This window comes from Misgurnus anguillicaudatus, chromosome 8, assembly GCF_027580225.2.
Source record: "Misgurnus anguillicaudatus chromosome 8, ASM2758022v2, whole genome shotgun sequence".
NCBI lineage: Eukaryota > Metazoa > Chordata > Actinopteri > Cypriniformes > Cobitidae > Misgurnus > Misgurnus anguillicaudatus.
Genome location: NC_073344.2, coordinates 4,174,350 through 4,199,984, shown reverse-complemented (window position 1 = coordinate 4,199,984; position 25,635 = coordinate 4,174,350). Strand labels below are relative to the sequence as shown.

Below are 25,635 nucleotides of genomic sequence, written 5' to 3'. Positions count from 1 at the left end.
CTGTGCGAAAAACAAAGTAGAAATATGCTTCTTAATAACAATATACATTAGGGACAAAATGAGTTCCAACAAGCTGGAAACAAATTATAATGCTCATTGGAATCAGCATTGCACAATAGGTAGTGACAGCACCAACAAATAAACAGGACAATGGTGGATGCTGTCTGTAAGGGGACTTTGTAAAGCTCTAGAGAAAACCTTAACTGACCCCTCAGCTGTTCCCCAGTTCTGGGATAAAATATGGGTCCCTTGTGGGCTATTACTGGGGCCCAATGGCCAGCTGGCGTTTGCCAAGTTAGTGAGAGAAGTGTGGAGGCTCCTAAAGGATAGACACTCACGCGTCAAAGCCTCACTGGCCTCCTGTAGAATAGCTTTCTCTTCTTTTAGCTTAGCTCGATCAGCCTCTAGCGATGAGGCCAGTTCCTGTCCATCAAGCAAGCCCGACTCTAGAGACTCTCTCTCAGCTCTAAGCAAAAGAAGAAACGAGAGAACAAGAAAGAAAGATGATGAGAGAGTGAGCAATATGAAGAATCTTAAAGGTTGTTGTTGGTAATAAACATTTAAACTGTTATCCATTGTATTTTATGTTGTTGGCAGGCCCGGATTAAGAGGACTTTGGGCCCTGGGGCTATAGCAACATCAAGGGCCCCCTTTCATCTGATTGCCACACCAGTCTTCTACCCCAATAGTTTCATTGATTGTTATATTGTATTTTAACAAAACTGAATGCTATTTTCACATATTATCTGTTCTGTTGTCACACATAAAGAAAGAGTATAAAATAGTGACTAAACACGACCTAATAACACCTCATGTTTAATCCAACCAGCTGTTACTTTACTACTGCTAAAATTCTGATTTACAACTTTTAATTATTTTACTCAGTGTCATGTGAGAGAGATACTGTCAGAGAGAGAGAGCGCTCGCCCCCTAGAGGGGTGCCGCTGAGCGCTAGCCTGAGCGCTAACAACAGTGAATGAAGCCGTTTTAAATATTAAAATAAAAATGTAAATGGTAATCATGAAAAATCTATTCGTGGCGGACAGTGTTGATTCTGTGGCAGCGCGCCACAAGTAAATCAATGTATGGGAAACACTGCAATTACCAGCAGAGGAGTGTAGCGTTGGCTGTGTCAAACATCACATCTTCCATGAGCAGCGCTGTGGGGGCCGTCCTCTAGGCTTGCACCTCAGAGTCAGCGGTTTGATCCGCAGCCATGGCCGCATAGTCGATGCCCAAGTGGACGGAACAAGCGACCACCCGGGAAAGGCAGGCAGCGAAAAAATTGTCTATGCCAGCCACGTGTTGAATGTCAGTGGTAAACTCTGAGATGGCCGAGAGCTGACGCTGCTGTCGACCAGACCATGGCTCCGAAGACTTGGCCATAGCAAACGTCAGCGGCTTGTGGTCAACAAAAGCCGTGAACTGCCAGCCCTCCAACAGGAAACGGAAATCACAGGTGGCGAGGAAAAGACCCAGGAGCTCCCTGTCGAAGGTGCTGTACTTTCTCTCGTTGTCCCGGAGCTTCCTGATGAAAAATTCCAGCGGCTGCCAGGCTCCACTCTCCCACTGCTCACACACAGCCCCCACGGCGTAATCAGAGGCATCCGTAGTAAGAGCAACTGGGGCGGTCGGAGACGGGATGCATCAAACGCATCAATCATCTCTGGGGACCAATTCAACATGTCTGCCGGTCTCCTACCCCGCAAGGAGTGGTACAATGGACGCATGAGCTGGGCCGGACGGGGGAGGAAATGGTTGTAGAAGTTCACCATGCCCAGGAACTCCTGCAGGGACTTCACCGTGCGTGGGCGTGGAAAACTGGTGACAGCCTCCACCTTGGCAGGGAGGGGAACTGCCCCCTGCGGGGTGACGTGGTGGCCGAGGAAAGTGATGGACGACCGTCCAAACTCGCACTTGGCCGGGTTGATAATGAGTGCCGGCCCTGGCTTTTCCCTGGGCTACAAAACTGCAAGGCTGACGACACTGCTTAGCTTTGGCCCCAAACCTGGAATGGTAATAACACCACCCGTCCTCACGCTGTCGGCGGGCCATCACCGCAGCTGCAGTGTCTGGGTCGTCCTCTGAGGGTGAAACAAACGTGGCAGACGTGCGCTGGGTGGGCATCAGTGCATGGACAAACTGCTGCCGGTTATCAAGGAAAATCCTGTCTGCCTCCACAGCCAGCGCTCAGTAGTCTCTGGAGGAAGTGAGGGGGGAACTAGCCAGTGCGGTGCGCACGGGTGATGGAAGCTGCCGCAGGAAAATGTGGGCGAAAAGGAACGAGGGATCCGCCCCGCCCAGCACCGCCAGCATTCGCTCAATTAACTCAGATGGCTTTATGTCGCCCAGGCCGTTCAGGGACAGCAGGCGGTCTGCCTTCTCTAGTTCCGAAAGTTCAAACAGGCTCAACAGGAATGCTTTCAGTGCGTCGTACTTGCCGTCAGCTGGCGGAGCCTCTAACAGTGCCATAGCCCTAGCCGTCGTCGAGGCATCTAAGGTTGCTACCACATGGAAATACTTCGTAACGTCTTGTGTTATTCCTCTTAGCTGGAACTGTACCTCGATGTGCTGAAACCACGGCTGTGGATTGTGCTGCCAAAAGTCTGGTAACTTAATGGTGGCTGCGTAGATAGCCACGACATTAGCCGCGCCCACTGTGTTTTCACCACCATCGTTGTGTGACATAATTCAGTCGTGTTCAACTAGCGTCGGGGTCACCAATGTGGAGTGTAGTAAATGAGGAGACAAGAGACGGAGATGCGTTGAGTCAGCTTTACTATCCACTTCAATACTACTATCACACAGTACAGCGAGTGATATCAAAACAAAACACACAACCTAAAACCGGAACTCGTCATTATCTACCACCCCTTCCTTAAAGGTACAGTCCCTTGGTGAATGTCTCTTTCAGTCTTGCTTGTGGGTCAATACACTATCTTCATTTTGATAAATCATCACTTTGTCTCATACCTGCTGTTCTCTCCATCTCTGTATGGTTGAGTAGAAGTGTTCACTCACAACAGGGTTTAAATAATGTACAAAGAAACCTTTAAATGGGCCAAGTAATTTCCTTGACAAAGAAAGACCTAGTGCAAGAACTAGTGAACTGGACTTGAATCTGTAGGATCCAACATTGTTGGCAAAGTCATAGATGGATCTATCAAATACAAAGACAGTGGGTTGTGTTGTGTTATTTTTTAGTAACATCTTCAAATAGCAAATAGTACATTCCTTAACCAACACTACTAAAGACAGATTAAATGTTCTAGAGATGATTTACACTGCAAAACAAGCTTAACCTCACAATGACTTACAGATGCGGCTTAGGGAAACGAGGAAGAGTTACATAAAAAGACCCAATTGATAATTACTAAAAAAAAGCTGAAAACACAGGTGGTTTACTTTTCCTGCCAACTTCAAACTCCAACATAAATACAAACACTTAGCCCATATAAACATATTAATGCACCAAATCCTACTCACAGTAAAACACACATTGACTTACCGCAGAGCAGCCAGGTCTTGGGCCAGGGCCTTGGATTTGCGTTGCTCTGAGGTGAGTTGCACTGTGAGATTGGCCTTGTCTCTTGCCAGTTCATCCCTCTCTTTGCAGGTCCTTTGCAGTGAGGCAACATTCAGCTCCATTTCCTTGTGACATGTGCTTAACTGGTCCTGCAGAGCTTGCTTCTGCTTACTGACCTAAATATTGCACATATGCAAGCACAAGCACACTTTATCGTCTGGATGAACACATGTGATTTACCTTTTTGTAACATACAAAAGTACAAATTTAATTTGAATTTAGAAATAGCCATATAACAGTAATAGATGTAATAGACAAATGCCATGAGTATCAATCTTGTACTTCTCTAATAAAATTAAATGATTTGGTAGGTGGTCAATCGTTGTCAAATGCAGTCTAAAAAAGGATGTGTTAAAGGTGCAGTGTGTAAATTTTAGTGGCATCTAGTGGTGAGGTTGCGAATTGCAACCAATGGCTTAGTCCACTGCTCACCCCTCGCTTTTGAAACACTTAAACCCCATTCACACAGACCTCTGGTCCTAGAAAATACCCGTAAAATTGCCAGACAAGCGTCTGTGTGAACAAAAACTCGTTCCGTTAATCTTCTGGGATCGTTGCCGGAAAGAGGACCTAGTAAGATACGCGGGTAACCCTCTGTGTGAACTAGAATGCCGTAAAGGGCGTGTCGAAGTGAGGACGCGCGCGTCATCATCACAACACAAGTTATGGTTCAGCTCCTTACAACGAGAGATAAAATGCATATGAAAATTCACCACGAGAAATGTTGCAAACTAGATTGAAGCAGTTATCAGAAAATGATATATGAGACGCATAAACAATGACACACGTGCTGTAGTGAGGACGCGCGTGTCATGGCAACATGAAGTTGGTTCAACTCTTTAAAATGAGGGATTTACAACATTCACTACGAGAAATGTCAGCATACTAGACTGAAGCAGATATCAGGTAAGTTAGCTCGTTACTTCCTGCGTTGAAACGGAGATCATTCAGCAGCATTAAAGAATATCGCGTCACGTGCTCATTGGAGCTATAATAAACGAAAATACCCGCATGTCATCCCAACGAGATATATTGTTCAGCTCCTCAAAATGCGGGTTTTAAATGCATATAAACAATCACGATGAGAAATGTCTGAAAACTGTATTAAAGCAGAAATCAGGGAGCTTGTCAAATATCCACTCTGAAGCTGAGATCATTCACCAGCATAGAACTGTGCATTCACGCGCTCCTTTGTAGTCTTATCATAAACAAAAATGCACGCGAGTTGTTTCTGGAGAGAGAAAAATCCAGGAAAAATTCCGGAAAAATCCAGGATGCATTTTACGTGTATTTTACGGAATTTCTGTGTGAAAAGGGCTATAGAGAAGCTACAGTAGCCGCCACTGGACAAACATGTCATCGTTGGAGACAACTTAGTAAAAAAAATGTCCGTTAAGGGCTTCTGTGGCGGCACAAAATGGCGACTTCCATGTAAGGGGACCCTCAGTGTATGTAAATAAAAAGGTCTCGTTCTAAGGTAATAAACACATAACGGTTCATTATGAAAGGTCTTTATACACCCCTGATAATATACTGTAGTTTTGTATATTATTTTGCATTTCTGTCAAGAGATCATTCTAAAAATTACACACTGCACCTTTAATTTTGTTCATTTTTTTTGCAAAAATGAAGTGAAAATGAATGTGTCATTTTTTGTTTATTTTGTGTTAAAATAAAACACAAGTTGTGCTAGAAGTGTCCAATAATCACAAAGTAATGTGTGTATTCTGAGATGCAGTGTGTTGTCCCTAAACTAACACTGTTTGTGTTGTTTTTAACACATCCGTTCTAAGAGTGTGAAATCAGTCCAAATATGTCCTGAAATGTAAAAACTTTTCTCTCTGTGCATTTTGAAAACAAAATGTCTGTACCCTTGTAAAAAGGTAAACTAAAAAGCAGGTAAAAAACAGGGCAACACAGAATGAACAAATAATATGCAATATCTAATAATAATATCTCTCAAACTTTACTGCGCCCAAGGTCGAATTGCTGCAAACTCTTTTATTAATAACTAATACATTATTCAAATGAAAAGTTGTAACTGTTAACATTAGTTCATCACATAAACCAACATGAACAATTGTATTAGCATTAACTAAAATGGAATGCTAATGCATTTACTAATATTAACAAATACAACCGTTTTGTAATGTGTTACCAGTTTGTGAAAACAGTTTTGTGTAGTGGCACCTCAGTAAAACATGACTCTATAAGTGTAGTTAAAGACCAGACGAATTCCACACAGTCTGACACAGACAGATCAAGCCTATAATTTACTGTCTTTTCGGTTAATTCTCACTCACTCGCCGTGATATTACCCATCTGTAATATCTATCCCTTCAGTCTTACTCTCCTTCATTTGTACTCAGGATCACTTATATGCTTCCCCACATTCAATTCCTTTGACACTCATAAAGCACACTTGGGCCAAGATTCATATTCGGGACGCTTGGAGAAAGGTGTTGAGTACCTCGGCAGATGGGTCCAATATCTTTCCTTGACTTTTTAATGTGACAACAAGAGCCACCAGAGCACACCTGAGAGCTATGAATTATGGTGGGTAATGGGGCACACACCCAATCATTTATTGAGAAAGAGAGGGGCTGACCTGGGTGTGCTGCTCCAGGGTTATGTTTTTCTCCCGCTGCAGGAGGTTGTACTCCGTATCTTGGGTCACTCGGGCCTCTTGGAGGTGAATAAGTGAGGCTTTCAGAGCTCGCTTCTCTGCTGTCAAGTCTAAAAGCTCCTGCTGCAAATAAGCTATCTCCTCTCTGGCCGACGCTCGCTCTAGCTCTGCCTCTCGTCTGCGTTCACCAAGCTCTGCTTTCTCTGTTTCCACCTACCAGCAAATACATCAAGCACAATTGCTCTGATTCATTATAATATCTTGTCAGTTCAACAGGTACACAACACAATCTGAAGTTACAATCAAAGTTGTTTTAGTAAGGTACAACAAAATAAACTGGTTAAGCATTTATTCCAATAAAAAAAAACGAGGCTTTTTAAAGCGACACCATGTAATATTTCAACCTTCATAATACATTTTCAAGACCCTTGTGATAGTACATCGACTTTAACTCTTTCCCCGCCATTGACGAGATATCCCGTCAATCAAGAGAAAACGCTTCCCCGCCAATGACGAGTATTTCCGTCTTTCCGCAATACCGTTATTCCGCAACTTTTTAAACCCGGAATTATTGCCCTATGGCAAGCTGCTGCATGTCCGTGTCTGTTTTAAAGATCGCTCTGAATGGGATCTCTATGAAAAGTCCGTCACAAAAATGGAATTATCTCAGCTTTTTGCTCAAAATGTGGTGTTTTTGCAGAAACCTACCCATATTCAAAAGCTGATTACAAAAGAACTGCTGAAGGTAGGATGAAACCGTTTTTTTTGTTTGAAAGCAGAGGGTCTGTTCTTTCATTTGGTATATTGTATGTTTATATATTTGAAGAAGAACATTTTATGGAAAGCCTTACACTTTTGTGAAAATCATGAAATCCGCTGGCGCTGGCTGGCAACTTTTAAAAAAAAAACGCTGGCGGTGAAAGAGTTAAATAGGTTGAATGACATGTCTACCATAGCCTGACGGGGTCTGTATCGCTTTTACTCGTACTTTAAAACTTAGGGTTTCTGGTAGTAACCAGAACACAAAAAAACTACAAAATTCAACTGCTTTACAGCATACGTCACTTCCTCCACACAATTTTTTATTTACGTGAATTTTGCTGGAGGCTACTGAAGGAGTGTAGAAAGTAACTTGTATTATGTGACTCTGTGGCACCGTGTTAGTGTCACGGACCTATGACACGGGCGACCCGGGTTTGATTCCCCTTTAAAGCAATTTTTTATATAAACTCACAATCTTGATTCATACATAAATGCGATCTTCTTTATAAATGACGGCGATTATCTTGCATATAGTTCCCTGTATTCAGATGCTGCATTCACGTGTTCACGTATTTATCTTTCTTTTACTGTCTATGGTATTTACATTACAATCCAGGATGCTATAGCAGTCAAACTTGCTCAAACTCACACAGTGTCTCTCTTCTCTCTTCCTCATTTGCTGTCCTCATTTGTTCCGCTGTCACTCGCGTGACGTATTACAAAGCGGCAGACCTAAACGCATCAGTTTACTTGGATTTGGAGCGAGAATTTTTTCACACAAAAGAGAGTAAAAACGAGCGCCATTGCGGAAAATCCTGGTGGCGAGGGTAAGAGAGACAATGCAACAATATTTGTTTCGAAAAAGGCAAGGAAATACTTCTGGTCGTTTCTCAATTGGAAGGCTGGAGCCTCCAGGGGTCAAATATGCCGGCTGCATACGTCATCAAGCTGGTTTATTAAGGTAAACTGAGCATTACATTCGCAAGTCATAAGCATACTGCAACAATTTACGATTAACTAAGTATAATAGTCAACTTTATAATTGTTAATATTCTGAAATAAGACAGTCTTGATGACGTATGCAGCTTAGAAATCCGACATCCGGAGGCTGCAACCTCCAGATTGAGAAATGGCTTCTGCCACGAGTTCCTCATCAGAAAGTTGTAACATGACTGCGTTTCTCCCTGATGCCTCAAAATGTTGATCGTTTAGCGTTTTAAGGGTTTAGTTTTTAGTTTAGTTTTAAGGTTGGCCAGATCTTTTCCTTTGCGACAGTGCTGCGGCGCTTGTGGCCTTTAGGGGCGCTAGGAGTGAAAAATACATGTCTAGCGCCCCCTAGTGGCCAAAAAGTTCCGCGGTGTGCCTTTAAATGTATTTCTATATTTCATTTACATTTCTGAAAAAAAAAAACACACTCAAAGAGATGCTGGCTTGTTTTTAAACCCTTCAGGGTAAATACTGAACACACCAATGGGTTAAAAATTACCCAATGCTAGGTTGTTGTTACCCATACATGAGTTGAAATAACAAAGCCATTGGATTGAAACAACATAGCATTCCCAGCGGTGTGTTCTGTCCAATATTTACCCAGCAGGAGTCAACAATGACCCAGCATTTTTTAGAGTGCAGGAATGGGTTTTACTAAGACACTTCGGCTACTTATTCCAGTGATATCTTTCAAGTAATAGGATGTTACACTTATGATATATTTTACCTTTAAGTATTATCACAAATTAACAAGTTGGACCAATGTACTATATGAGACATGAAGCCCTAAACCTGGTTCAATACAGCGCAAGTTTTTTTTGCTAGTTTTTGATCACTGATCACTTTCACGTCCTGCGCCACCTTGTTTAAATAGCAAATGCATTTGCGGCCATCTGTGAGCCCAAGGGTGTGCTGATCTGAAAGCGACGTGTGCTCAGGCGCATTGTTAGTGCGCTGCGGCATTGACCAACAAAAGCCTGGTCTTGAGTCAATGATGCAATTTTTTGTTATTTAAAAAGCGCATTAGTAATACTATGCGGCTATGGGACGACAATGCACATTTACTTAGCTTATTACACACACATGGACACGCAGCAGCAACATTTTAAATATGAAAAATTTTAGGATTAAATGTAGGATTAAAATGTAAAAGATTGTTATTGTGTCTCTTGGACAAAAATTAGGACAGAATATAGGACTTTAGAGGCGTGAAGAGCTGCTTAACCTGTAGCCTGGTAAGCAAGCGGAATTTTCTTTTTAAAAAGTGCAAATATTGCATTTATTTGAACTTTTTTTTTAAATGCGTGTAAGCGTGTAAAACGAGTTTGGTGTGATTGGCCGCTTAGAGTAAAAACCTTTATTTACATATTTATAAATTATTTTTGTAAACATTTTTATTTTAAATTACAGTGATCATGTATCTATACCTTTTCAGCAATTAAAACCCTGTTGAGAACCAAAGCTTTTTTACAAAAAAATTCAATAAATAAAAACTACGAATTTTTTTTAACATCAATCTTAAACTGGTGCTCTTCATCTGCTAACAGTTTTTCCACTTAGAAACTCTGCCATGTACCTGTAAATAGGGACTCCGCCATGGTGTGAGTGCAACTGGCCTTTAAAGGAGACATGTCACAAGCCTTTTTAAAGATGTAAAATAAATCTTTGGTGTCCCCAGAGTGCGTATGTGACATTTTTGCTTAAAATATCATATACAGTAGATAATTTATGATAGCATATTAAAATTTCATTTTTGTAGGTGTGAGCATAAATATGCCATTTTTGGGTGTGTCCTTTTAAATGCAAATGAGCTGATCTCTGTACTAAATGGCAGTGCTGTGGTTGGATAGTGCAGATTAAGGGGTGCTATTATCCCATTCTGACATCACAAGGGGAGCCAAATTTCAATTACCTATTTTTTCACATGATGCAGAGAACTGAGTACCGGGTAGTTATCAATACTTATCAAAACTAAGTTACTGTGTAGTTCTTTTACACATTTTCTAGGTAGATCGAAGCACCGGGGACCCAATTATAGCACTTAAACATAGAAAAAGTCAGATTTTCATGATATGACCCCTTTAAAGGGGATGGGAGATGAGAATCTCATTGGTTTATTGCACGTTACGCCCAAAACACAACCATTACTCATTAAGAGAACAGGGATGACCATGCGCTGGGTGCGCTGACCATTTTCCCGTCTTAAAGGAATAGTCTACTCATTTTCAATATTGGGATGTGTTGTTACCTTGACTGGGAGTTGTTGATGCGTCCCTCTGTCGTCTGTGTGCGTGCACGTAAGCGCTGGAGCGCGCTGCAACGCTTCGATAGCATTTAGCTTAGCCCCATTCATTCAATGGTACCATTTAGAGATAAAGTTAGAAGTGACCAAACACATCAACGTTTTTCCTATTTAAGACGAGTAGTTATACGAGCAAGTTTGGTGGTGCAAAATAAAACATAGCGCTTTTCTAAGCGGATTTAAAAGAGGAACTATATTTATGGCGTAATAGCACTTTTGGGAGTACTTCGACTCGCCTGAAAAGTCCGCTCCCCTTCTCACTCTCATAATGGGAGAGGGAGGGTGTTACTGCGCCGAGTCGAAGTACTCCCAAAAGTGCTATTACGCCATAAAATATAGTTCCTTTTGTAAATCCGCTTAGAAAAGCGCTACGTTTTATTTTGTACCACCAAACTTGCTCGTATAACTACTCGTCTTAAATAGGAAAAACGTTGATGTGTTTGGTCACTTCTAACTTTATCTCTAAATGGTACCATTGAATGAATGGGGCTAAGCTAAATGCTATCGAAGCGTCGCAGCGCGCTCCAGCGCTTACGTGCACGCACACAGATGATAGAGAGATGTATCAACAGTTCTTAGTTAAGGTAATAACATATTTTAATATTGAAAATGAGTAGACTATTCCTTTAAGACTAGCAAAAGTGGATTTGGACACACCTTAGAGTTTTTTACAATCACTTTGCTACTATTTTCAGAACCTTGATGTCATTTTTTACAACTCTAGACACAAAACTAACAACCAATGATCACAATCCACATTTTTCAAAACTCTAACACTTTTCTCAATTGCTTAGATACAATACATGTAAAACTTAGATAAGTTGTTAATTAAAAAAAAATCGCCTGTTCAATATGACAACTTAACATCAAAGTACTACTATTTTAAAAGACAATTCACACATTACATTTCAAATGAGTGTCTATTCATTTCCTTACAATGATCTAACTATCAATTGATACAACTGCTCAGAATGATAAGTAATGGTTGCATTACACTTAATAGTTGTAACAGACAATCTTCCATGTTGACTAAAAATCATGAAAGTTTCAAGATAACGAGATTCATTGTCACCAATAAGCATGGAGCATTAACAAATTATCACTGCACTGTATAAATGCAAAATTCCAATAAATCCAATTCTGCCAACTTGTTACCAGTGGCGGCTAAGTGTTCGGAGTGTCATATGTGTTGCTTGCGTTTTCAAAATATGTGTTTGTTGCGTCACGTAAACCATGTGCATCACGTGTTTTGTCAAAACTAGTGCCTGCTGCACACGTGTCAAAACCGTTTCTAATAAAAGAGATGCGGACGTTCACAAAATACACGCAGGACACTCCCTTAACACTAAACTCTGATTACGCATGAGATTATGCGAGTATCTGGCAAACGCGAGCGTCTCTTTTATCATAAACCCTTTAGACACATCTGCAGCAGGCTCTTATTTTGACAAGACACGTGATGCACACAGGATCTCTCGATGCGCAGAACACATTTTGAAAAAAAGAACCACACACATGACGGGCTACATGCATGTTGTGACGAACTTCGCATCGACCACCCTCGAAAAAGAAGTCACTGGCTGCCACTGCTCCTTACTGATGATTAAGTGCAGATTGTGGAATAATGTGACCTATGTTGTGCTTGTACTGTAGTGTTTTGCATCAATGTATTACAAACTTTGTTAAATGATTCCACTGTGTTTGTAGTATTCTCTCTACTACTGCAGTACTTTTACAGTACATAGATGTATTTACTGTACATGTAGTACCGTAATGAAACCTGTATCATTTGTTCTACAATATTTAATTCAATTCGATTTTTCAATTCAATTTTATTTATATAGGGCTTTTCAAAAATGTTAATTGTTGCAAAGCAGCTTTACATGAGTAATGTAGGGGAGAACACAGAAAATCAATAGATAATATAAGAAGTAGAATATTGCGGCTAAGGATAAACCATACAAGCGAGCGTAGTAATAATGTAAGGTCAGGCCCGTCGCGACAAGGCAAGCAAACCAAGCAATTGCTTGGGGCCCCGGAATTTTCTGGGGCCCCAACACAACGACTGGTTGAGAATAAATGCAACGACAAACTGTGTCCCTTTGATAGTCAATGCAATGCAGTAAAGTGCAATGACACTGTTATTATTGGAATCCCCCTCAAGAGGGCCCCTGTTGTGTCGAAGTCTGTTCCCCCTATGTTCCCCCTATTTTTCCGTTCAGTGGAGTGTTTTTATGGCGCTCTTCACCATGTTATAGGTTTTATTATTTATATATTTAAAGTTTGAATGGCTACTGAGATGTATATGTGTGCATTTCTGTAATTTATCTGTATTGTTTTTAATGGTAAGTCAATTATTTTTACAGTATGAATCATATTATATGTATCATATTTATTTAATTATGTATGCAAACATTACATTTTTAAAAACAACCAGTAGAGGAAAAAAAAAGAAAAAGACAGGCTATATTTTAAAAGAAATACCCAAATAGAAAACTGTCAAATGTATGAAATATTTAATAAATTGTATTATAAAATACATGATATTATGCCTTTTTAGTATAACCAATTCAAATCTTTAATCTTTCTAAATGTAACGTGATGAAAACGCTATAAAAGCACTACACTAAAGGGAAACATAGGGGGAACTGAGTTCGACACAACACCCCCTCTCAGTACTAGTCGCTGACAACAGGCAGCCAGCCAACCATGTGATCTCTGCTACCGGCAAAATACAAAACTTCGGCAGTCATCATGAAGCGGATTTATGCTTCTGGAAGCCAATAAAGAAAGGAAGAGGAGTATAAGAAAAAACAAAATAGTGGTAAGTAATAATTTACATTGGATGAAATAGCTCTACTTGTCTTGTGCAAATGATGTAATTTTGCAGCAGGTAGGCAGTAGCAAAAGTCTGTTTATGTTAGCTATACCTGCCTGACGGCAAATGCTGCTTGTAACGAACAGTTAGTCAACTTTTTTCTCGAACAAACGGAATATGGTTATATACTGTAATATGTTTTTTAACAAGATAAGGAAGACGCAGATCTGTTTCAAAATCGCTGTTTAATTCCATGACGTTGATGTAGCTTTATAATAGGTTTAAATGAAAGTGCTAATGAAACAAACTATTCCACACCGTGATAATCTATTTAACAAAATAATGTATCTACCAAATGGGGTTAGGAAAACGACACGATAAATTCTGTGCATCAAACAATAGCTTGGGAAGTTTTTAAGCATTGGTAGTTGTGAAAGCAGCTGCATCCCTTCTAAATATCAAAATATGGAAATGCTATTGCTAACACATCTTTTCGGTAACGCTTCATAACAACCAACATTAATAGATGGTAAATTGTTAGATATTTAATCTTTAGTTATTGTCATTTAACTGTTAGCAAACCGATCGTTTTACTTAATAAATACTTTGTAAAAAATCTATACGTTATTTACCAGAAAGAGGCAGAGGAACATTATTTTTTCATAGCTTATTTTAATGTGCTAGTGTCAGGATATACAGTAGTGACAGTTTATGCAAATATGACATTAGTTACCAACAGATCTTGAACAGTACTTTATTCTGTGTAGCAATGTTTACACTGTTACAAGTACAGTATCAGGACAACTCACATGTTTCACTGGTACTGTTTATTAACTATTTAACATAGTATTATAGTCATTTGTTGCAACTTTGTCTATGTTTATAGACAGTTTACAAACCAACAAAGTTAGTAACCCTTAACAAAGTGTTAGGAATATTTGGTCCGTCTATCTATGTAATGTTTATAGATGTTTTAAAAATGGTTTCTTAAAGATCTACAAGCATTTTTAATCATTACCCGATACCTAATATATTATATGATAGATATGTGTGTTACAATAAACTGTTAATTTACAACACTACTAATAATTAGTCATTTAATTATAATTTCATTGTTTGTTAACAGTAAAAAGACTTTTTGCTAACAGCTAAATGACAATTAAAGATTAATTAACTACTATCAATTTACCATCTTTACATGATTGTTATTATAAAGTGTTACCATCTTTTCTTTCTCTCTCAAGGTGCTTTGCTTAAATTTCTCAGCGCGCAGGTTCTTCCTAAAGATACATCCACTGATGAAGGTAGAGTGAATTTCTCTCACTGAGCTGAGCTGTTTATAGTGACCTCTTTCAATATGCTAACAGTGAAATGGTGAAATGTACTTAACAGGTAATTTCAGATTTTTTTTCAATTATTTTCCCAGCTACACCATCAACGTCATCCTCAACATCAACAGATGCATCACTTCTCAGTGCTGATGTTTCCTCTATAGCACAAGGTACCACAAGCTCTATAATTATAGCTAAAATCATGCACAGCCCAAAGTTTAAACTGATAAGTGTGTGCTGTCATATTGTTAAAAAAAACAACAGTGCAAATCACTATTGAATTCCCACCAAACTGTGTAAATAAACCTTAAACTGTAAACCTTAAACTGTATGGCTATGCTGTGGTTCCTGTAGGCTTTGCGTGCGTGTGGGGGGGCCTCCATGTCCATTTTGCTTGGGGCCCCCAAATTCCTTCAAACGGCCCTGTGTAAGGTATACAGTAAAGTGCTTAAGTTAAGCCAAAGTTGGCTGACTCTCCCGGGGACGAAAAAACCCCTAGGAGAAAACCCAGTGGGAAAAACTCCTAGAAGGACAAAAAACCCTTTGGAGAAATTAATATATATAAACACGGTAGGGATAGGAAGCGGGTAAGCGGATTAAACTGGTTCAGCCGGTGGTCGTCGGACGTGCATCGGCTGGGCATCAGTAGATCAGTGGTGTGATGACCTTCACAGCAACAGGAACTGGGTCTGTTTGTCTCATTGTCCTCGGGGTCGAGGACGAGACAGGGAGAAATATACAATTTGTTCATACAATTTAATGATTGTATGAACAATAACATAGTGAAACTATCAGTTGCTTGTGTGCGGGTGATCTATAGTTATGTTTCAATCATACAGTAACTGTTGGAACAGTAAATTTGTGTTTTAAACCAATGATTGTGCAAGTGCAAGATTTTTTTTAAAGATGTGAATGCACAGTGCAATGTTTTGGACATTAGACAGCCTGTGTTACAAGTAATATCCGTTTTGAGTTGTGAAAAATGACATCAATGTTCTGAAAATAGTAGCAAAGTGATTGTAAAAAACTGTAAGTGCTGTAAGTGGTTTTTAAACTGGGGGCCGCGAAATGGTGCCAGGGGGGCCCCAGTTTTATGACATTTTATGAAATACATTAATTTATCATGAATTCTGTGTAATTAAACCTAAAAAAAATAAGGCTAATAACCAAAATAGCTACTTTTTTTGTATAATTGAATGTTTTTTTATTAAAATGTTGAGTTTCAGAACAGTTTTTTGTCACAAATTTTCTTTGGGGGGCCGCGAAGGAATGCACCGTACACAAGGGGGGCCGCACGCTGAAAAAGTTTGGGAACCACTGCTCTAGACCATGCACTTAGAACGTAAAAATAGGGCCCATGATGTTTTCTGTACAATCATAGGAAAATTTGTTATAAGTTTTGACTTATTTTGGATTTGTTTTTAATTCCCATACCAGTGTCACGTATATAAATTATATAATTTATAGTTCTTTCCATTTAAAGGAAATAAGATCTTTTAACAAAAGAAATTATATATTCATGAAACTCAATTGGGCAGTTTCTCGGACAGGGTTTATCCTAGTCCCAGACTAAAATGCATGTTTGAGCTGTCTTAATTTTTAAAACATCTTAAAATATATCAGTGTCATTGCTTTGTCTCTTTTTTAAGTTTTTTTTTTAAACTACTTTAATGTCTTAATATAACTAAGGCCTAGTCCTAAATTAATATAAACCCTGTCCGGGAAACCTCCTCTATATTGTACAATGTTCATAACATGTAACATGTAAGCCAATAGAATGCATGTTTCCTGTACTTTCAACATTCATATAACCACATTTGCTTGCTGCAAGCCTGTTTTTGCAGTGTTTTATAAGTTTTTCAAAACCCTCCCCAGACCTGCTAACAGGGGATAATGACTAACACAGAAGCATGTCTGCATACATGCATGTCTTATCAGTAGCGTATATTTGTTCTTGCTCTGCAGCTACTGTGGCATCATTAGCAGATGTAATCCACCATTATACAATGCATAAATATTATCCATTAACACATTATAGTCTACAATTGATTAACAGCAACATTGCTATGACCCTGACCTGCAGAAGAAGGCGGTTCAGTTCAACCTTGTCTTTAGCCAATCCCTCACTCAGGGCTCCCATCTTGGCCAGAGAATCTTTCAGCCCTGCATCTTCACTTTGCAGTTTGGTAAGTGTCAGTTCCTGCTCAGCATTTTGGGCCTCCACCTAAAGTAAAGTAATACAAACGTCAGTAAACATCAATATACACTTTAATCATCAGTTACAGAGTTCACATAACCGTTGCATATTTTAAAAACAGTGGGTAAAATGCAGACCACTGCGACTTGATCTGCGACAGAACCTGCAAAAGTGTGGAAAAGCCATAGCTGTAAGTCACAAAGCAAGTGATGAAAAATCTTGCAAAAGCACTTTTGCATGGGGAAAATGGACCCTTTACAAATAAATTTGAGTTGGATAACTCACCCAAGGTCAGAGTAAACTGTGTTTCCAGTAATTCAGCAACTGAGTTGGACTTTAGACAGGAAAAAACCCTCTGTATTTACTCAGTGGATAAATAATGCAAAAGAATCTGCATGAACAATTTTATGACTAGATGTAATTCACTGTAGGAACATGTAGGTGTGAACAGTTTTTATGCAGACTTAGTTCAGGTGTTATTATGGACAATGTGATAAGTGAAAGAGTGAGTGACTAAGTGTGAGAGTGATGAAATAGATGAGTGGTTATGGGATTGAGTGAGTGATGTAGTGAGTAAAAGGATTATTGTATGTGAGGGGATAAGGGGATGATAAGTGGACATGCATTTTTTTGTGTGATTGTGTGACTATGTGTATTACCCTAGAGAGAGCCTGTGTGAGACTTCTTTTTTCATCCTCCAAAACCTCTTTCTGTAAGTTCAGCTGACTCAAAACTTCCTTTAGAGTGACCAGCTCTTTACGTACATCAGAGTGTCTTGTCTCCAGCTGCTCGAGAGCGTGGCGTCTGTAAAAACACATACACACTTGTACTATGTATTGTGTAAACACCTAAATTTAACACTTGAGGACATACAGCCAAGCTGTATTATCAATGCACACCTTTTTATTTGTAGATATGGGCAAAACAGCTTAACCCAAAGCAAGCTCAAGCTAAAGCTCATGTAAACCAAAGTATACAACTGTATTAGAACAACCAAATCAGCAGCATTGCAAACATTGTACACACAATATTAATGTAAACACATACAGTATGTATATACAAATAATATACACACAAGAGATGTTTCTATAAACAAAATTTTCCTCATCTGGGATAAAAAGACATCCAAAATCATTCACAATTCTTCTCATCTACACAGCACATGGTCACACATTACAATCAGGGTTGTTATTTTCAACCTGACTGGTAAGGTAAATGCATTATGTATCTTTATGTTTTATGAATTTGATAAACAATACAAGTTTGGCTTGGTTCAAGGCTACTTTAAGGACAACATGTGCTAGTGATACTGACTGTAAACAATAGGACAGGGAAACAAACAAGGGCCAAGAAAGAAGTTTGGGGGTTTATGATTTCACAATACCGTACCCTCTCTCAGATTCAGAACGTTCTCGAGCCAGCTGCCTCTCCAGATCCTCCCTCTGCTGCCTGAGGAGGTCTCTCTGTCTCTGAACATCCAGAGAGGAGCTTCTCAAACTTTCCTGCTCTGCATGCGCACACTCTAACTGCTGTTGAAGGACCGAGAGCTGCCTCTCCAGCTCTCCTTTTCCACTAGCAAAAGAGATAGAGAGAAAAGGATATACATTATGTATATATACAGTGGTGTAAATTTTTTTTCCAAAAAAGTGCAAAAATGTTATAAATAGAGTTTAACAAAATTGATCAAGACTTGTTGTCTTGTTCTTTGAAAAAAAGCAAAAACAAAAACGCCACGTCTTTGACCAACGTATTGGAAACTCGCTAGAGAGGCCTATCTGCTTCAAGAAACATCCAAAGAGCCAAGGAATGTTGGCATGAAATATTTGCATCGGCCGGCGCTGCCACGCGAGTATAAATGAGAGGCAGGTACAATGCATAATCAGCTATTTTTTCGCTGAGAAAGCCTAGCATCTAGTGCCCAGCCGACTCAGCAATGGTACAGCAAACCGTGGTGACGGGACATGACATCTCCATTACATTCCTTCAAGGAACGAGGGTTACGTACGTAACCGAGACTTTCCCTTTCAGTTGGTCACTTCGACGTCACGTCGGTGACCGACGTATTGGGAATCCCTTGCAAAGTGCCATGGGTGCTGCCCCTTCCAGTGACCTACATAAACCTTCTGCCCCTTGTTTTTAGAGTAGGCGGAACAGGGTGTTATGCAGAGAGGCCGGTCGCTACTTGTTCCTTAACCCACTAGTGTAACCTTTAGGTAACACTGGAAAGCGTACCCACCTGGGCGGTAGCTGGGAACGCTGCGGAGCCCCAAATTTTATATGCAAATCGAGGTCTCTGGGGTGGCTTTCTAATGAGACGTGCAAATGAGACGTGCAAACACCCCTGCAGACCGCTGGTAGGCAGTAACCACGCGTGTAACCACAGTAGCAGCAGCAGAAGTCACAGAAGAAGAAGCTAAGCAAGTTAACCCACAAACGAAGAAGAAACAGCAACTTGTTGTGTATAATTTGAGAAGACTAGCAATGATGAAAGTAAATTGATGCAGTTTGAGTTAAATCACTCCTCAACTTGGCTCATCTTTGTTTTCACTGTCACAAACGGAAATAACTATGACGCAGTTTTTTTACCTGACGGGAGGGGTTCTGGTGGACCAATCACAGCGCTTGCGGCCCGCGTAGATCTGACGTGCTGTTAAAAATTTTGTGAGGTGCGCGTCAGGCTACGCAGAGCTACGCACAGGCTACGGCACGACTATAAATCGCCCTTTAGTGTTACACTGGGGGACAGCCTCCTCTCCAAGCGCTGCTGAAGGAAAGAAAGCACGACACTGATCAGGTATCTCTGTGGGTCCTCTCAAAGAGAGCAACACCACGCGGCGAACAGATTCCACTTCAGCGCATAAGCGTGTCTCAAAGACTTTGCATGGGCTGAAGCGATTGTGTTAGCTACCTCCTGGAGTAAGCCACTTAGAACCTTAGAACCATCCTGTCCAAAGAGCACATGTGGAGATTCCACAAGTCCAGACGCGGATGCCATATTGTGCCCACTTCCTAAGAAAGAAGGGGAATCCGGTGGGGGGGCTGTCATGGGGAGTATGAGTTCGGGGAACCACGTTCTGGTGGGCCAATACAGAGCCATTAGGAGGATGCGCTCCTCATCCTCCCTGACTTTGCACAGTGTTTGTGCAAGCAGGCTCACTGTGGGAAACGCATACTTGTGAAGACCCCGTGTCCAGCTGTGTGCCAAGCACATCTGAACTGAGTATTCTACTGGTCAGAGAGTAAAACAGGTGGCAGTGGGATGTGCTACATTGAGTGAACCTGGAATGTGGACAGCATGAAGGGACCTCAGATGCTTTTGACTCCACAAGAGGAGGTGGCGTGTAAGTTGCGACATGTGACAAGAACGCAGACAACTTTGTGGTCGCAGAATTGTCTGTTTGGACTAGGACATCCTTGCCTCGAATCTCACTTTTGAGGCGGTCGAGTGCAAGATACACTGTCTACAATTCAAGGCAGTTGAAGTGCCAGTGCAGTTGTGGTGCTGTCCAAACCCCTGAGACCCGGTGGTGGAGGCATCCGTGCATATGATAACATGTCTGGAGACCTGTTCTAGGGGTACACCAGCCCAGAGAAACAAGGCGTCTGACCACGGAGTGAAGGTGCGGCAGCATGCCAGTGTGATGTTCACTCGGTTCATTCCGCTGAGCCACACCCTTCTTGGTACTCGGTTGTGAAGCCAGCATTGAAGTGGTCTCATTTGTAACAGCCCAAGCAGTGTTAGGGCTGCCGCAGCTGTTCAACCGAGTCCAATTCCATACCAAGAAAAAATATCTTCTGCATGGGGCAGAGCTTGCTCTTCTCCCAATTGATCTGACGACCCACACTGTAAAAAAATCCAACTTCAAAATGTTTTTTCAACAAAGATAATTAAGTAACTTGAACAATTTTTTTTGTTGAAGGGGGTTAATTCATTATTTTGTGTTCACTGAATTTATTATTTTGTGTGCACAGTAGTGCCAGCGACTGGGAAGCGCCCTATCTGAGCGGTATAGGGACGCTGCGGAAGCCACCGCCCCTCTTAAGGGCTAATGGTGGACTAATAAACAGTAATAAGAACAGCCGTGGCTGTGTAAGCAAAGCAGTGCTCTGCTAAGGGAAACGTGGGCTGGTAGGATTAACCCCACGGAATAATACTCACAAAGGAACCCGATGGGACACAATGTGGAGCCCAAGCCAAACACATAGGTTTGTAAGAATACAGCTAGTGAAAGGCTGACAGCCAATGCTCCGCAACAAAGGCTGCCAAGGCAGCGGAGGAAGAGCAATTCAAACCATTACGCATTTTTGCTCTGATGGCCTTCCATACTGAAAACTCAATTTGGAGCCTCAGTCGGAGGCTGCAAGCCAACTTGCGAGTCTGCTCTCCGTGCCCTCCCTGGTGAGGAAAGAACACGAGAGGATACAGGCTCGATACGAACATTGTAAAATCTAATGAACGTATTAGGTGTCGCCCAACCAGCAGCTCTGCAGATGTCTGTTAGCGAGGAACCACGAGCGATAGCCCAAAATGAGGCAACACTCCGTGTGGAGTGCGTTCTCAAATTAAAGGGGCAAGAAATACCCTGAAGATTATAAGCCAGGGCGATAGTATCAACTATCCAATGAAACATCCTCTGCTTAGTGACAGCTTTCCCTTTCTGCTGGCCACAATAACAAACAAAGAGCTGGTCTGAGGTCCTGAGGCTTTGCGTGCGAACCACGTAGAGTCGCAGTTCGTGTACGGGGCACAACAAAGCCATGGTTGGGTCTGCGTCCCCCGGGGGCAGCGCTTGCAAGCTCACCACCTTATCTCTGAATGGAGTGGTGGGAACTTTGGGCACGTAGCCTAGTCTGGGTCTCAGTGAGACAGCAGGACCAAACTAAAGGCACGAATCGTCAACAAAGAATGCATGTAAATCCCCTACTCTCTTCATGGAGGCCAATGCTAGCAGGGTCAGAATTTTCACTGATAAAAACTTCAGACTCGCAGACTGCAAAGGCTTAAATGGGAGACCTGAAGGCTTCAGCACCATGGACAGGTCACAGGAGGAAAGAGGGAGGGCACGAGGGGTTTAGCCTGCGAGCGCCACTTAAAATGTATTAACTAAATCATGCTGGCCAACTGATCTGCCGTAGATAAGTGAGTGATGAGCAGAAATAGCGGCGATATCAACTTTAATGGCGGAGGGACAGCCTACCATCTAACCTATGTTAAAGATATAAAAGCACAATGTTAAAGGGCATTCTCTGGGGTCCTCGCGTTTTGAAGAGCACCGGGTGACGAAAAGGTTTCATTAAGCGCGTTGGCCCGTCTTGAGGACGGTGCTCGAACCGCGTCGATGGTGTTAGATACCGCTTGCGATAAATCACCTAAACCCTGCGCGCGCTCAACGACCATACATGGATATCCCACAGGTCGGGGCGCGAGTGCCAAATGTGCCCCTTCCTTGAGAAAGAAAGTCCTTCCTCAGGGGAATCCGCCAGGGAGGGCTGTCGCGAGGAGCATTAACTATGAAAAACCAATTCCTGGTCGTCCAGTACGGACGATTAATAAAAGGCTCTCCCCGTCCTGCCTGACTTTGCACAGTGTCTGCGCAATAAAGCTCACTGGAAGGAATGCGTATTATGCACCCCCCGCGGCCAGCTGTGTGCCAACGCATCCACGCCGAGGCTGCCCTCGGTTAGTGAATAAAATAGGCGACAGTGGGTATCGTCCGGCGACGCAAACAGATCTATCTACGCACGACCGAACTTCTTCCACAATAAGCTGGGCCGTCTGGGGGTGGAGTCGCAATTCGCCGGGGGGCGCAGCTCGGGAAGCGCGTCTGCCGCTGTATTGAGCGAACCGGGATGTAAATGGCACGAAGGGACCTCAGATGCTTCTGACTCCAAAGGAGGAGATGACGAGCGAGATGCGACAGGTGACGAAAGCGCAAAACCGCCTTAACGGTAAATAACGCAACAGTCGCAATGTTGTCGGTGTCGACTAATACATCCTTCCCTCGCATCTCCATAGCGGAGCGTACAAGTCCCAGATATACAGCGCACCGCTCGCGGCAGTTGGGGTGCTATGCACACCCCAGAGACTGCAAGCCCCTCATACGTGGCTGATCATCCTGTGCTTAGGGCATCACATGCTACAGAATGCCAGGAAACCCCTCAGCGGCATATCTTGCTATCAGAAATGCTGGGTCTACTAGGGGGTAAAATTGAAATGGCACGCAAGTGTAGTGTTTACACGGTGTATGCCGGTGCGCCACGCTCTCCTCGAGACTCGATCATAAAGCCAACGCTGAAGCGGTCTCATATGACGCAGCTCGAGCAGTGTCACAACCGCAGCATGCTGTCATATGTCCAGGAGCTTCTGAAATTGTTTCAGAGGGACCGCGTACTTCCCTCAAATTAAACCGAGGCAAGTCAGAACTGACTGGTTGCGCGCTCTTGTAAAACACGCCAATTAGTCGATCGAGTCTAATTCCATACTGAGAAAAAGGATCCTCTGCACGGGGCAAAGTTGCTCTTTCCCAGTCGACCTGATGACTTAAACGAGCGAGATGCCGAAGCATTAACTCTCTGTGTTCGCGCACGTCTGCCAAGAACGGGCTATTATAAGTCGACGTAAATAAAAGCAGAATGCGAACAACGCTCTCTCTCTGATATTTTAATGCCGTGACTAGCACTTTCATGGAGACACGGAGAGAGAGAGACAGCTCGAATGGTGTACTTAATATTAATATGCCAACCCCACGACGTAGAGCGAAAAAACTGTCTAAGTCGAGGGGAGATGGACACATACAGTACACGTCTACAGTTTTAAGGCTGCAAACCGATCTGAATATTGAAATACGAGCCTCAGCGTTATCATCCAAAAAGATCACCTTTGTAGAGCCGGTGCGTAAATCAAATCGATCGTAACCCGCCGCGTATTTTGGGTACTATGAGATAAAGGCTGGAAAAATCCTATCATCATCATCTCGGTAAGAGGAACTGGCTCGATACATCCTTCGCCAGCAGGACATCGACTTATGCACACAGTACATGTGCATCGGACACTTTCACTATAGTGAAACGAAGCCCGAGAATTTTGGGAGTGTGCCGGTAATTGTATTTCGTAACCGAGGCGGATAATGCGTAAAACCCAACGAAACGGGCTGGGAACTGAAGCCAAGCACCCAGGCACTGTACGAGGAGAATTAACGACACTACCGAAGTACCCGCAGTGGGGCAGCGAAGCGAGACAGGTGAGACTGCCGGTGCGTCTGCTGTGACAGCATAAACATCTACAGTATGTGTGTGTGACACTGACCTGAGCCCGCTGAATGTGACGGTCGTCTGGTCTCCTCTGCGGAGAGCACAGACTCCGATGAGGGTGCTGGTGGTCCGGTCTCCTCAGTGGAGGGCTCAGACTCCTCAGAACACCCGCTGGCGATAGAGGAGAGGTAGGGTGAGCTGGTGTGTGCCCGCTCACGGCTCTCTCGATCCTCCGGAGACCTGGAGAGGGAAGAGGAATGCACTCTATGTGTGGTTAAGTGGGTACCGGCTAAACCGCCGGTGGAACACATGCAAACCAAAAACTTTCCACCCGACCCTCTATCGGGGGAAGGAGCGAATCACCATCTCCTGAAGAGTGATCCTCTGCCAATCCGGGTCGCCCGTTACTGGCCACTTAAACTCCCGATTTCACGGGAAGCGGCTAAGCGGGCGGGGCGAGCTGCTGACGACCGGTTCCCCCGCGCTGCCGAGATGGGGTCCGAGGAGGGGAACGGAGGTGGTCGCCGCAGGACGCCGACGGCGAGAGGCAGACTGAGGAGCCGGCGTGGTGGACCAAGGGCAGCTCTCCTTCGCCGGGACATGACATAGGAAATCGCCTCAGTCTGCTCACCGGAGCTGTACGACTCCACGGGCTCGCCGAAGAGGCCGGTCTGTGAGACAGGAGCATTCAAGAAGTTGTTCTCGCCTGCGTCCGTCATGTCAGCCAGACACAGCCAAAGGTGGCAATCCTGAACCACTGTGGTGGACATCGCACGACTGAAGGTCGCGGCCTCCCTTGTAAATCCTTTGAACCTGCAGCAACGTTATGCGTGCAGGGCTGAAGCCGCCTCTCCGCATGCCTGATGGGCAGCGCCCGTACCCGGACGACTGTCTACAAACACGGGAGGGAAGGGTTGGGTGGTCCCTCCAGGAACGCAGCTGCATCGCAACCCCCCCCTCCACTGAAGGGGTCCCCGCCCTTAGCGGCTCCGTTGGTGAGGGAGGTGAGGGGTGAAAGCTACGTCAGCTCTTCGTGCCGTCGGGAAAGAAAGGCACAGGAGAAGAGGACCGAGAGGCCCGAGCAGCTCCGAAATACCAATCACGTGGGCGGTACGGTTCGGGCGGAGAGGGGTTAACCTCTCCAACTCTACCGTTTCCGCCGCTCGAGCTGGCACGGCCACCATCTCCGGAACGACTCCACTTCGGAGGAAAAAATGGGCACCCCTCTGATGCTGCAGAAGTGACCGGGACCAGAAGGAGGTCCAATGGATTTGGCAGAAATCATAGAACACGACTCTGCAGTCTCCACCGGAGCCTCAACCGGCTGAGGATGAAAGGCCGGTAGGTGGAGGATGCATCCTCCGTCCTACTCAGCGTAGTGATGCGAAGAGCGTCCTGCGAGCGCTTGACAGTCGCACCATGGCGGTGTCAGCACTGCAAAGACAGCATTCCCGTAGAAACGTCAGCCGTCTCCGCAATCCAAGAGGGTTATGCTCTCACAGAGAGAACAAAAACTCTCCACGAACGCAGCCTCAGAGTGCTTGATGCCCAAGCACGAAGACAGCGCTCGTGACCGTAACTGGAACCCTTATACCTCTCGCATCCAAGATCGCACAGACGAAAAGCAATCCTGAAAAGGACGCTGATCTCCGAATATACGAGAGAGTGGCTGTCTTTAAAAAGACACAGAGCTCTCACGTATCACTCTTTAGGGAAATCACTCTTTAGGTGCTCAGCTGATGATGCGCACAGGGAAAGGCAGCGCACACACTAAA

The 25,635-nt window shown here is 43.1% G+C and overlaps 1 protein-coding gene and 1 long non-coding RNA gene across 4 annotated transcripts in view; one reads left to right on the top strand and one right to left on the bottom strand.

The window, feature by feature from the left end:
• crocc2 (ciliary rootlet coiled-coil, rootletin family member 2) overlaps window positions 1-25,635 on the bottom strand; it is a 117,912-nt gene that overhangs the window by 34,849 nt on the left and 57,428 nt on the right. For all 3 annotated transcript variants that reach the window (XM_073870142.1, XM_055213078.2, XM_073870143.1), the window contains 6 exons: window positions 17,999-18,181; window positions 17,269-17,413; window positions 16,490-16,636; window positions 6,195-6,425; window positions 3,509-3,702; window positions 339-466 (listed from right to left, as the gene is read on the bottom strand). In XM_073870142.1, the coding sequence (XP_073726243.1) occupies window positions 339-466; window positions 3,509-3,702; window positions 6,195-6,425; window positions 16,490-16,636; window positions 17,269-17,413; window positions 17,999-18,181 (1,028 nt within the window). The remainder of the gene's footprint in view (window positions 1-338; window positions 467-3,508; window positions 3,703-6,194; window positions 6,426-16,489; window positions 16,637-17,268; window positions 17,414-17,998; window positions 18,182-25,635) is intronic.
• Window positions 12,556-14,838, top strand: LOC129450378 (uncharacterized). Its single transcript, XR_012370702.1, has 4 exons — window positions 12,556-13,087; window positions 14,326-14,385; window positions 14,508-14,582; window positions 14,767-14,838. It is a non-coding gene; the product is annotated as an uncharacterized lncRNA (long non-coding RNA).